This window comes from Bactrocera oleae, chromosome 4, assembly GCF_042242935.1.
Source record: "Bactrocera oleae isolate idBacOlea1 chromosome 4, idBacOlea1, whole genome shotgun sequence".
NCBI lineage: Eukaryota > Metazoa > Arthropoda > Insecta > Diptera > Tephritidae > Bactrocera > Bactrocera oleae.
Window position 1 is genome coordinate 74075019 of NC_091538.1, and position 12473 is coordinate 74087491.

The window sequence follows — 12473 nt, forward strand, 5'->3', positions numbered from 1 at the left end:
AAAGCTTCGGGTAGCATCGTCAGCAAGAACTTTGGGTTTATACATAAATTGTAACATAATTCGAATTTATATTATAACCATGTATTGTACACTCTTACCACACCTCTAGTTTGGGTCCACAAACTTGCTTCTATTTACTGGAGTATTTTTAATGATTTTAACTGGGGAAACAAAGCAAAAGCAAATCGTAACCTTTTCCCATCTTTCTGGCAGTTTGTGGATTCCAGCCCAGAAGAACTGCGCCGGCTTGGCGACCAAGAATGAATCAATTAATTTTTTGATACTCTGTTTTGATGTGAACCGTATTTCAGTGAGCGAGTGCTGCATGGTCCGGAACAAAGAGTGGTCAGAAGGGGCAAGGTCTGGGCCATAAGACGGGTCAGGGAAATTATTTTCAAGCGGTCTTGCAACATGAGGCCGAGCGTTGTCATGATGTAAATTATTTCTTCGTGTCGCTACTTCCGGACCTTCAGCAATCACTCGCTTCAATTTGATAAGTTATTGTCGATATTGTTCATCATTAATGATTACACCCGTTTTATCTGGTAAGTCGGTTTTCACATTTGATCGTTTAGAACGGTCGCAATGGATAAATTTTTCATCTCTAGTCACAATCTGATGTGAGCAGCATTTCTGACATGCAAAATTGACTTCAACTCATATGAATTGTTTGGCGGCTCTGATTTCTTAGATGTGAGCCTATCAAGTTGCCGAGAAATCACATTTGAATTTGAAGACCCACCAAATGTGTTAGGCAGAATCTGAACATCATTTACCTTTTCACATTTCAATAAGCAATAACAAAAATATAATAATAGCAACCGATAAGCAGACATTTATGCAAACGCTCACAAGATATTTGAGATGATTGGCATGGCTTATGTTTCGACAGCAGCACCACCTGGCTCACCTACCGCTAGAGCGAATGATCAAATAATTAATAGTTTTTTAATGAGGTAAGTTGTTCGCACAATCCAGAACCGAACTGTTAGTGAAGCGATGTTGGCCACAATGCTGACAGCTGCTGTCGCTAAAATAAACTAACGGCGCGACAGCGGAAACAGGGGACGAAGCTGATTAATCTCTGCGCAAATTGTGGCAGGCAAAGTGAAGTGGGCAAAGTCGGAGCAAAGCGGGTCAAATGCTTGGGTGAAGCGCTTTTGACCAAGTTCGATCGAGCGTAAAGACAACAAAACAAGCACACATTTAGAATGTTGGGAACAAAGACTGCACGAAGGATACTAAAACAACAACAACAATGATAATAATAATATTGTGAGCGTATACAAAGTTGCTGACACATAATGAGAAGCGTCCATAATCTGAACAAACTAACCTAATAAATGCCACTTGACCCGTCGTTGCAAGATATGGCATGTGGGGAAATCGAAGTGGAAGTGCGTTCATGTGGGTAATAAAGCATGCAGAGTGGTGAGAAGGTACAAGAAATTGATAAGTTTGAATATGGGCATAGTCATTTTGCTAATTTAATTGGCCATTGTAGAAAAAGAGTCAAGACTACATACATACATATATAATGGTACAACTAAATTTGTATGAAAAGTTTTTGTCGAAAAAGCCGTTATGCATTTTAATTTAATTTTAACATTGAGTCGAATGTCAGGAGAAAAAATCCAAAGCATTTGCATGCAAGCATTATCACCGATGTCATGTGTCAAAGTGAATATATTCCTCGAAACCACACCTATAATAACACACAACATACAAAACACCGGTTACCAAAAATGCCAAAAAGCCAAGCTAATAGAAGCATAATGAAATGCCACAATATTCGTGCGAAGGCCATGACATTCACGATATTCAAAAGCCGAGAGGCACAAGGACTGTTAGAAATTTTGTTCACGTATGTAAATTATGCCACAACCAAAGGTAAGTAGATAGATATATACATACATATTTATACATATGTGGATAGTTTCAAGTAATAAAGTGAGTGGGTATTGTCACCAGCGCGAAACTAGCAGGTCTTACTACTACTTACTAGTTGATCTTTAGTTCATGAAAATATGCACGTATTATCGAAATTAAGAGACTGAAAGTTCAAGTGGTTGGTGCGGTTCTGTAGAACAACAAGAAGAGACTGCTAGATTTTGTTTTCTCTTTGAACGAGGGGACCATTGAACTAGAACGAACGTGTGTTCCCTAGGTGCCAACAGAGCTCCAGCAGATAGCTGGAGGAACCACTGTGAATGAAAACACAAAATACCGCTTGACATTTTGAAATTCTATAGCAATTCATCGGTTATATTCTGATTAACTGCAGACGCAATCAGACGTTTTGAAACCGAACCGGACGTTGGGAATAAATGTTTTTAGCATCTCTATCGACTGTGTGAAAATGGGTGAAATCGGGTGACAACCCCGCCCACTCCCCATATAACGGTACTGGTAAAACTACTAAAAGCGCGATAAATCAAGAACTAAACACGCCAGAGACATAAAATTTTATCTCTGAGATGATATGAGATGACTTTATAGGAACCGACTTTAAAATTAGACAATGGGCGTGGCACCGCCCACTTTTAGGTGAAAACCCATATCTTGAGATCTGCTTAACCGATTTCAACTAAATTCGGTACATAAAATTCTTCTCATATCATTTTAAGTTCCAACTGATTCTTTCACTTTCCAATATGCAAATCAAGCAAAAATTATTGTATCGGGGTAAAACTTTGCGAGAATAATGCGTTTAAAGTATGCCATCTTGTGACCAAAAATTGTCTAAATCGAAAAAAAAACTGTTTAAACCCCTGGGTACTAAATATGTGGACCCAAGTGCCTATAGTTGACTTTTTACCGAAAATATCAGCAATGTGTAAGATATTTAATTGTTTAATCATATAATAAAATAAATAAATGATCTTGATAATAGTATGTTTTTGTGTCAAAAATGGGTTGAATCGGATTTGCCAACACCTGAAGTAATTTCCCGGGCTTTGATCCTTGCAAGTTGCGAGAGTATAAAATGTTCGGTTACATCCGAGCTTAGAACTTCCTTACTTGTTTCTTCTTAGATCTTGTAAACGGCTATATGCGGCTTACCTTCTTCCTGTGATATGATGCTGCTCTCTGGGGAATCTGGACGATAGAAATTTGCAGCTGCCTGGCGATTCGACTGCAATTTATTGAAATACTGTACTGCATAATCGACCACATCTCCGGGCTGTTCCAACAAATACGCTATTGAAAACTCCAAGAGCACCTCTCTCAACGCCTCGGGCACCTGAATTCGCTGCTTAGAATCGGTTGACATGTTTGCCGCTCTGAAAGAAAAAAAATTCAAAATATAGTAAACGTCTCTTTAGTTTGCAGAAGTGAGAGCTGTGACAAAGTATGTTAAAGACACTTCGCAGAATTGAATCTTTCGGTGTAAATCCGACGTGTAGGTGCGCGAACAAGTACCCACCTACACAGTTACATCATTTTAATTAATAATTCACGAGCACGCACTTCTCATATGTACAAGTATGCTTTTGTCTTTGTGTGTATATGTCTATTGGAGAGTATGCGTGCGCACAATAAGAACGTCACTTAAGTAGTCGGCGTTCGTCCGCTACTTAGCTCCAGATGCTGTTGACCATTACTTATAAATGGCGCGGTGTGCATTTAGACACGCTTCCATTTGTGCCGCGCTATTGTCTGTCCAAGTAAACAATTCTACATATTTACCCAGGTGTGTTTGTGTGTGAACGTCTAGCTATCGAGCATGGACAAGTGCCTACTGCCGCCATCAACCAATGACCATAAGACCGCTTTGTTATTCCTCAATCAACGCACTTGTGCGTCCGCCAGCGGAAGCGCCTCCCGCAATCGACTCCCATGCACACTAATGCACATCACTACAAAGCAATAACAAGTACCTAAATATTTACATTCATATACATATGTACACATGAAGTGCATATAGTGGGTACGGCTGGGAAGAGAACTGAGCTTCAATGCGGCGGAACGTGCTTAATAAGAATCTGCTCTTGCGTGCTTTTGCTGGCGGAACTTTAGCTTGAGTTGGAGTGCGAAAAAACGAGAGGAAACTAATTTGATTCTGTTTCTGTTGTAGGCCTAAATAATAATCTGGACAAGCATCGTAGAAAAACGGTTGCAGATACTTAAAGAGAATCTAAGGGCAGACGCTAACAGTTATGAGGCGAAGTTACCAGTACTCCAACCGGTTGTCCTCTGCGCCCAATAAATGTCACAAAGATACTACAGACTGAAACCGCTCAATAGCTGTTTGTTTATTTCCGCCCGCATTTGCCTTTGGATGGTGTACTTTGGCTGTGTTCATCACACATATTATTGCAGTTTTTGTGCACACATATGTATATATACACACATATGAACACAAGTGTGACGCAGTGCGCTTCCCACTTACTGTCTCTGAGTTGACTTGTTGGCCAACTAACTGTCTGTCCAAGTAAATCAAAATGTTTGCCAACTTTGTCTTTACTAGACCCCTGCTTCATTTGTATACATACAAACATACATATGAGAACAACTGTTCAGATACATATATACATATATGTATGTGTGCAGCTTGCGCAGCTGAGCGATTGGTTTGCCTTGCATGCAAGGACTCAGACTAACAACCGTTGCATTTGAAAAATTCCACACACTTACGCGTATCTCAACACGTACAATACATAAACATATGAGCTTTAGCACATACATACACATGTGTGGCACCCTGCAAGAAAATATTTTTAAATTCGATAAAGATACTTTAATTGTTCTTTATTGGAAAACTGATGTAGGAGCCGGAATAAAAAAAAATGTCATAAGTTTTGAAGCCAGTAAAACACTGCAATTTCTGAAACTTGGTATAGCTAATTTTGGTTTAGAACTCTTCTGATTGTTCTGAATTGATAGCGAATTGATTGCATGCAGAAGGAGATAATCTACTTGCGCATATACTACATGACACATGGTTAATGAATAACGGTATAAGTCCAAATGTTCAGTCCAGCGATAAGTTCCTTACTGGGTAGGCGAATAAAACTGCACCTACGAATATATGGATATGCGTGTATGCGTCTATGTAGCGTTCGATTGTCAGGGTCGTAATAATGGTTGTCATTGCCAATAAAAATCAGATGCCAACCAACATTGCAACTGAAGCACTCAAGCAAACGTAGGTACACATGTACGTATACAGTAATATGTCTATATTTATACTATATGTAAGCATGTACCCTGCAAAAATTGTGCGACTTGTAGAAATTTGAATGAACTTTTGTAGTTCCAAGCCATATCTTTCGGATATAGTTGGAGATAGATTAGTTGAATCTTTGTTTACATTTCTCTTCAATGCTACCATATACAAGAAACTACCCTTTTGTACGATTAGACTCTCTTTGTAGGCTTTCGGGTAAAAAAAGGGTACAATTAGTGCCAGAATACCACAAATATCAAAAATGTAATTAGTCACAAGCTACTTTGCGACTAATCGCGCACTCATCCGAGACTTGTCGCATTTTTTGCAGGGTATCTAGTAATTTTGAAGATAATAAAGCAATAAAAGCGCTTACTGTTATTGTGCTTTCGGTTATTATTGGCGTTTCGCTGATAAATGTTGCAAGCTAATTCGCTTGCTCAAAACTTACTACTTACATACGTACATACATCCACACAATCGCACCTGCATAATTGATAGACACATACACAGAGATCATCGAAATGCATAAAATAGTAACAATAACAATTGCAAATACCAGTCGAGGCCGTGCACTCTTCATCTGACCCACTTCGCTTGTGTGGCCGATAAGTTGCTCCAACAACAATGGACGCGACTTGCAGCAGTATTGTCTGTATTGGTATGCAATTTTTTATTGATATAGATATGTATATCAGTCATACGTCAAAAGCATTTACTTTTCGGGCAGTTCTATTTTGCAGGCATTTGTTGGGGGTTGTTGTTGTTGTTCGTGCATATTTATTGAATGCGGAGTCAATATGTATATATATATATATATTTTGGAACGTATATAGTTGGAAGGGGCTACCTCAGACCCCGGCCCGAATGACTCAATTAAGAAGTACTTATAACATGTTTTGAAACTATTTTTATACTCTCGCAACCTGTTGCTACAGAGTATAATAGTTTTGTTCACCTAACGGTTGTTTGTATCACCTAAAACTAATCGAGTTAGATATAGGGTTATATATATATATAAATGATCAGGATGAAGAGACGAGTTGAAATCCGGGTGACTGTCTGTCCGTCTGTCCGTCCGTCCGTCCGTCCGTGCAAGCTCTAACTTGAGTAAAAATTGAGATATCTTTATGAAACTTGGTAGACATGTTTCTTAGTACCGTGAGACGGTTGGTATTTCAGATGGGCGAAATCGGACTACAACCACGCCTACTTCCCATATAACACCATTTTAAATTCCATCTGATTCCTTCACTTTCCACTATGCAAATCAGGCAACAATGACGTATCGGGATAAAACTTTGCGTGAATAATGCGATTAAAGTATGCCACCTTGTGGCCAAAAATTGTCTAAATCGAACCAAAACTGTTTAAGCCCCTAAGTACGAAATATGTGAACCCCAGTGCCTATAGTTGACCTTCTACCAAAAATATCAGCCAATCCACAAAGAAATCTCAAACGAGTATACTATTTGACTTTGCGAGAGTATAAAATGCTCGGTTACATCCGAACTTAGCCCATCCTTACTTGTTAATTTTATAATTTTTCTGATAATTGCCACCTATGAGTGCATTTTTAGGGTCTCTGTAAAACACGCAATTTAATCGAATGAATTATTATCATTCGCTGAGATTTTTAAAAATAAGAAATCAGTTTTTGATTCTAACTTTGGAACACGAAGTACGCAAACGCGGAAAGATGTCACTGTAAATTTTTAAAATTTTTAATTGTATACTTGGGATTTACTTTTTTGTGTTTTTCAATTCGGTATGTATTCAAATCTTAATTCAATAATTTCTTTAGTATATTTTGGTATGGTAGAGCCTTAACAAACTACATACAAACATGTGTTCATATATTTTCACAATTTTCATAGTGCAAGACTTTCTTGAAAACGGTGACAACACCCAATGTTAGGAACTCAGATATAACAGTATTGTGTTGAAAGAAAATAAAGTCGGCGAAAAGTGACGGCGGCGAAATGCAATCGTGCAAAACAAATTTTCTTCGAAATAAGGTGAATTGCGAGCGTCGCACTAATTAATACGATAAAGGTTGCGGTGCTTAATTGAGCAAAAAGTATGGAAATTTCGTCAAATATTTCCTTCCACTTTATAGGCGTGTGCGAAAGTTTATACATCCCACAAATACACACGATTTCAGTTGTCGTAGCGAATGTACATACCTCACTACTTAAGGCCTAACGGTATAGAATCGTACGTGACTGATTACAATTTTGAATCAAAACTGAAGCAGCGTAAATGAACAGGCGAAAAAAAGCTGAGCTGGAATTGCACGAGCATCGAGGGGACATCGAAGAAAACATAAAACCGGACCGAGGTTGTCAACACCTTCGTTTGCATTGTTTTGATGTCGTATGTTATTTGTGTTGTGCGCCAACAACAACTGCTACAGCGAGTTCACATTTGTAGCATCGGATTGCAACATACATTGTTGCAAAGAACTACTATTAAGTTGTTATTATTGTTGTTCAGGTGAAACAGTAGACGACGTCTGTCTGGATTTGAGACGCGTCGGTGCTACCTGAAGAGCGAGTGCCACTTGCCGTGTAATGGTTATTATGAATGCCTCTTGTCAATAAATGAGTTTATGGTGTGTCGCTGGGCACCTAAGTGAATGCCCAGTAGGAAAAACCAATGTAAACCAGCCTACGGAGATTATCCAAATTTTAGATCAATATGCACTTTCCATGATCTAAAAAGCTTTCAGAGAAAAAACTGAGAGGAAGCAATCTTGACGACATCCATGAATGGTTTCGTCTTTTAAAGCTTCCTTGTTATTGCTTATTGTGTTCCTATTTACTGTATAATATGACTATTTAGCAATTTCCCAGGCGTCAATAAGTTCATGAATATCACGTTGTTGTTATTGATGTTGTTGTTGCAGTATCACGAAACATTCGCCAATTATTTGTGTAGACTGTGCCGTTTTTCTTACTTGGTACATACCTTTGAAAAGACAACGAAGTCAACGAAGCTTAACAATATGCTCGTGCATTAATTTGTACGGCTCATTTAGATTTGCAATATGACTTCCAACTGCACAACAAACATTCTTTCTTTCATTTTGTTGTATTCTTTACGAAAATACCCATGTGTGTGCGGTTTGGCGGCTCGTCTTGCCGAAACATTCAAATACTCGTGCCTACATACAAGGCAACATGAAATTTAAGAATTACTTAAAAGCAATGGAAACAAATATTTTCAAGTTAAAAGCGTTAAACTTAGAATGTAAACACATTTTTCCGATTTTATTATACTAAGCTGAAGCACAAAAAACGGTTTCCTGGAAAACAACAGTTATGTTCATGCATATGTTATTTGCGATTTGAAACTCGGGAATTTCGAAGTCCGTAAGATATTTTCAAATTAAGTAATTCGAAGAATGGCTTCTGAATTTATTTTTACGTAATGTACAAATATACCATACATAAAAAAAAATAGACGAACCTGAACCCTAAACGAACCGTATTAAATCTTTCAAGACACAGCTGGAGTCCCATGTTTGCCCTGAGAGCACAAAAGTATGCTCTAGTAGTAAGAAACCAAGAGAGGTTCATCCTAAGTCTATTGTGGACTGATTATATAAATAATAGCGACCGTCTTTCTAGACAATGCTATATTTTTAAATGGCCCACCATCGGCAACGCATTCACCCTATCGTATAAAAAGCATATATATTTATCTCAGGCAAGAAGTCAGCAGGCATTGTGAGGGTACCTTGAATGAAAGTTTCGGCAACTATCGCCCCAGTAGGTTACCGCCTCAGATTCGGTCATAAAGATGCCCAGTTGCGTCTTGCAAATAAAACTAAATTAATGCCAGGCGTAAGTGAATTATTTCGAAGTCTCACCACCGCATTCACCGGTCGGCAAACAGCGATATGAGCTGTGAATGAGTGATATGAGCCGAAAGGTAAACAAATCATCTATGATTATAAGCATTATGTAAATAACTCAAGAGCGAATTTTATTTGAAAATTAAAATAAATATGAAGGCGAACGCACAACTAAACACTCGAGGGACTTGCAAACAATAAATATAATCGTAAATTAGAATCGGTGAATCTGAAATGGCATGTTCGTGTTGGTGTTCGGGGGGCAAGGCCAATGCGTATAAGTAACATTTAGAGTGATGGGTGTAGTTCGTTAATATTTTCACCGCAAATTCAAATTAAGTTTTAATAAAATCACTCGGCACTCTAGTGAAATTGCCGGCAGCTGTAGCAACGCCAAATTAATGTCCACAACCACAACAACAACATCATTATTATGAGTTTCACAGAATGTGTTTATATACATACATACATACATATGTATTGGGATGTGAGTGCACCAGTGCGAAGTATTATTGTGCCAATCAACGACAGCAACCGAAGGCATGCCAACAAATCCCGTTATTTTGATTAAGAAGTTTTGAGAACTTTAGCTAACTACAAACTACAGCGTATTTTGGCAGAGGAATCATCTTAAATATTCGTGCTTTCCAGCACACAAGGCGGCATTCATGTAATTAAGAATACTATCAGGGCTTTTGAGCGCGAACCGCAACATTTCTAAGTTCTTCAAAGAAATATATTTGGACTCACGATTGAATTTCCCACCAACACTCTCCATGCCAATATTCCAACTGCGTTAAAAATTAATAAGTTAAACCGAGTCCATGTCTATTTCACAGCTCCAAAAAACGAGTAACAATAATGTCTCATTCCCTTAGCGGCCCGCCAAGTCGTTTAAAACTTTCAACAAGGAATTCGCAGTTATAACGAAAACACCAAATTTGGCCGCAATCCAAAGGCTTTACGCAAATATATCTGTGTTCGCTTGTGCATGTCTAATGAGCCTCCCACTTTCGTTGGAGTAAAATGTGTACTGGCCGATTTGGTGGCCGAAGCGGAGGTGGCAAAGTCATCATCAATGCTATCACCGCCAGCAACCAATGACCGCGAACCGAATGACTGCATGGCAAATACAAACAGCAGAGCATGCCACAGCCATACATTCATATACCAACAACAACAGCATCGGCGCCACCAAAACTAAGCTCCTCGAGGGAGATGCATGCAGCGGCAACCACTTAATCATTGCATATTAATGAATTTAATTGAAAAACTTTTTCCGATTCGCCTGATTTGAGTAAGCGCGAGCGTTTATCTGACTCAGCCGGCATCTGGCGCGGGTGTGAAGCAGCAGCAGACGGTGAGACGGCAACTAACGGATCTTGTTGCGGTTTACAGCCGTAGACCAGGTGGCTTTAATGGCGCTGAGAACAGACGAGCCAGATTAAGTAAAGGTGTATATATGTGTGTGTGTGTATATGTGGGAGCGTCGGTATTTCATGCTGCACCTGCGTGGCGTTTCCAGCGAGGGAAATTCATTTTAACGTGGATGTAACTAAAACAAAAATGGCAGCTTGCTGGCAGATAGCAATGTGCGGGAGCAGGGACGGTAGGTGGAATAAATCGTAAGTGCCTGTTTTCGAGCGTTTAGCTCACATTCGTACACACGTTGCGGTGGGTGTACATGTGCACGCGTTTGAGTCGAAAGTGAAAAGTTTTAAAACTATACATAAAGTTCTGTGTTTGCGCATAAACGATTTGCATAATTATGAAAACTGCCGCTCTCATACTCACACACATATGTACGAGTACATGCACAAACGCTGCCACTGAAGTCGTATCCAGGGTATATATTTATACTTGTATATATGGTTCTTTATCACCGGTATTACATACATACTTTGTATCTGTATTTATAAGCCACTCTAATTGATATTCATGCTCCTGCTAAAAAGTTAATATTCTGTTAAACAACAAACAGTGAAACTAATAATGAAACAGTGAAAAGTAGTTAGTGCAAAGTTGAGATACAGAAGGGGAAGCTCTGACCATTTTTGAATGGAAAAAATGTAGCGATAAAATATTAAAAGATATTTCATTTAGCTGGCAGCCCTACACTTTTGATCGTTCATTGGCGGGTCGGTTCAAGTAATGGCTCCAAAACGGGTGATATTTAACTGCCAAATAGTGAAAATGAAACAATTGTGTACTAATTTAGGTAAAGCTTAACTGTGATTAAAAATAAGTAGTATGCGTTTTATAGCGCATTAAAATATATCTCCTCACGAATTATGAATTATAATTAACTGCTTCTTAGAGGCTTTGAAAACTCAACCTCACAACTTAGTAAATATGTACACAACTGTTTAAGTAACTTGCATTTACATATAAGGTCTTTAAAAAAAATTTATAACGATAACTGAGTGAAAAAAAAGCAATTTTAAATTGCTGAGCTCATAGTCTTGTAGGAAATTTACTGCTCTACAAAAATGGTCTGAATAATTATTCGATTAAGTTTAGCGTATAGAAACATCAATACCTATAAGGGGAAAGAAAGCAAAAAAAAAGGAGGACTTTCCTACAAAATCTATGAAACAAAATATTTTTTCCAGTAGTTAAAAACGAGATATGATAAGAAAATAATAGAAAACTGTAAGGCGGAGGACTTTCCTGTTACAATTACAATTACGTTAATTTACACACATGAGTTCACATATATACAAATTCCGACCATTTACACACACCGCACGATCGATCGATTGACCACTCGAATGCGGCGAATTCCATAGTTCAAAGACCGGCTAGTCTTGTCCCTAGTAGCTAACATGTGGAGAAAATAATACCAGTTTTACATTTAAACACTTCGAAATTATAGGTGCTGTAAATCGCGAGATTTGTTAGGAGTTTTGTGGCAAACACAATATGAGATATTATGCATATCTTTCTCATCCTGAATAATATATCAAATTTTTTTCTCCCTCCGTTAAGCTTTATAACAGCTTTTAAATGCCGTTTCTTTTTTCAAAAGAAGTAAGAATAAGTTTTATTGACTCGTCTTCTCCTTGTAAACTACACGGATGGGTTCTAAATGGACTGTGGAACAGAAGATGGGTGCTCATTGAGCAAATAACCTGCCTCAGTTGCTCTTCCTGGCAAACCTGCACAATCGGACTGGTACAAAGACGCCTAGAAGAGCTAACTGAGTCACACCATAAATTAGCGTAATCGCTATGAATTATTTGCGATTTCTGAAAATAGCCGCTACATGCAATTAAATGCTTTGCGAAAATATACCAGTGCGCTACGCAAACATATTTATTGTTATAATGCATGTATTTGTGTGTGTGGCTGCCAATCTAACGCCAAACGCCGCATTGCACCACAGGCGCGACAAGTGCCACAAGTTTTTTCAGTTTTCGCAACGAAAGCAATAAAGAGTGAAAT

The 12473-nt window shown here is 38.4% G+C and overlaps 1 protein-coding gene across 17 annotated transcripts in view; it reads right to left on the minus strand.

The window, feature by feature from the left end:
• The window catches only part of Pka-R2 (cAMP-dependent protein kinase type II regulatory subunit), a 75294-nt gene that overhangs the window by 19190 nt on the left and 43631 nt on the right, over positions 1-12473 (minus strand). For all 17 annotated transcript variants that reach the window (XM_014230010.3, XM_014230018.3, XM_070108756.1 and 14 more), the window contains one exon: positions 3064-3284. In XM_014230010.3, coding sequence (XP_014085485.1) covers positions 3064-3284 — 221 coding nt within the window. The remainder of the gene's footprint in view (positions 1-3063; positions 3285-12473) is intronic.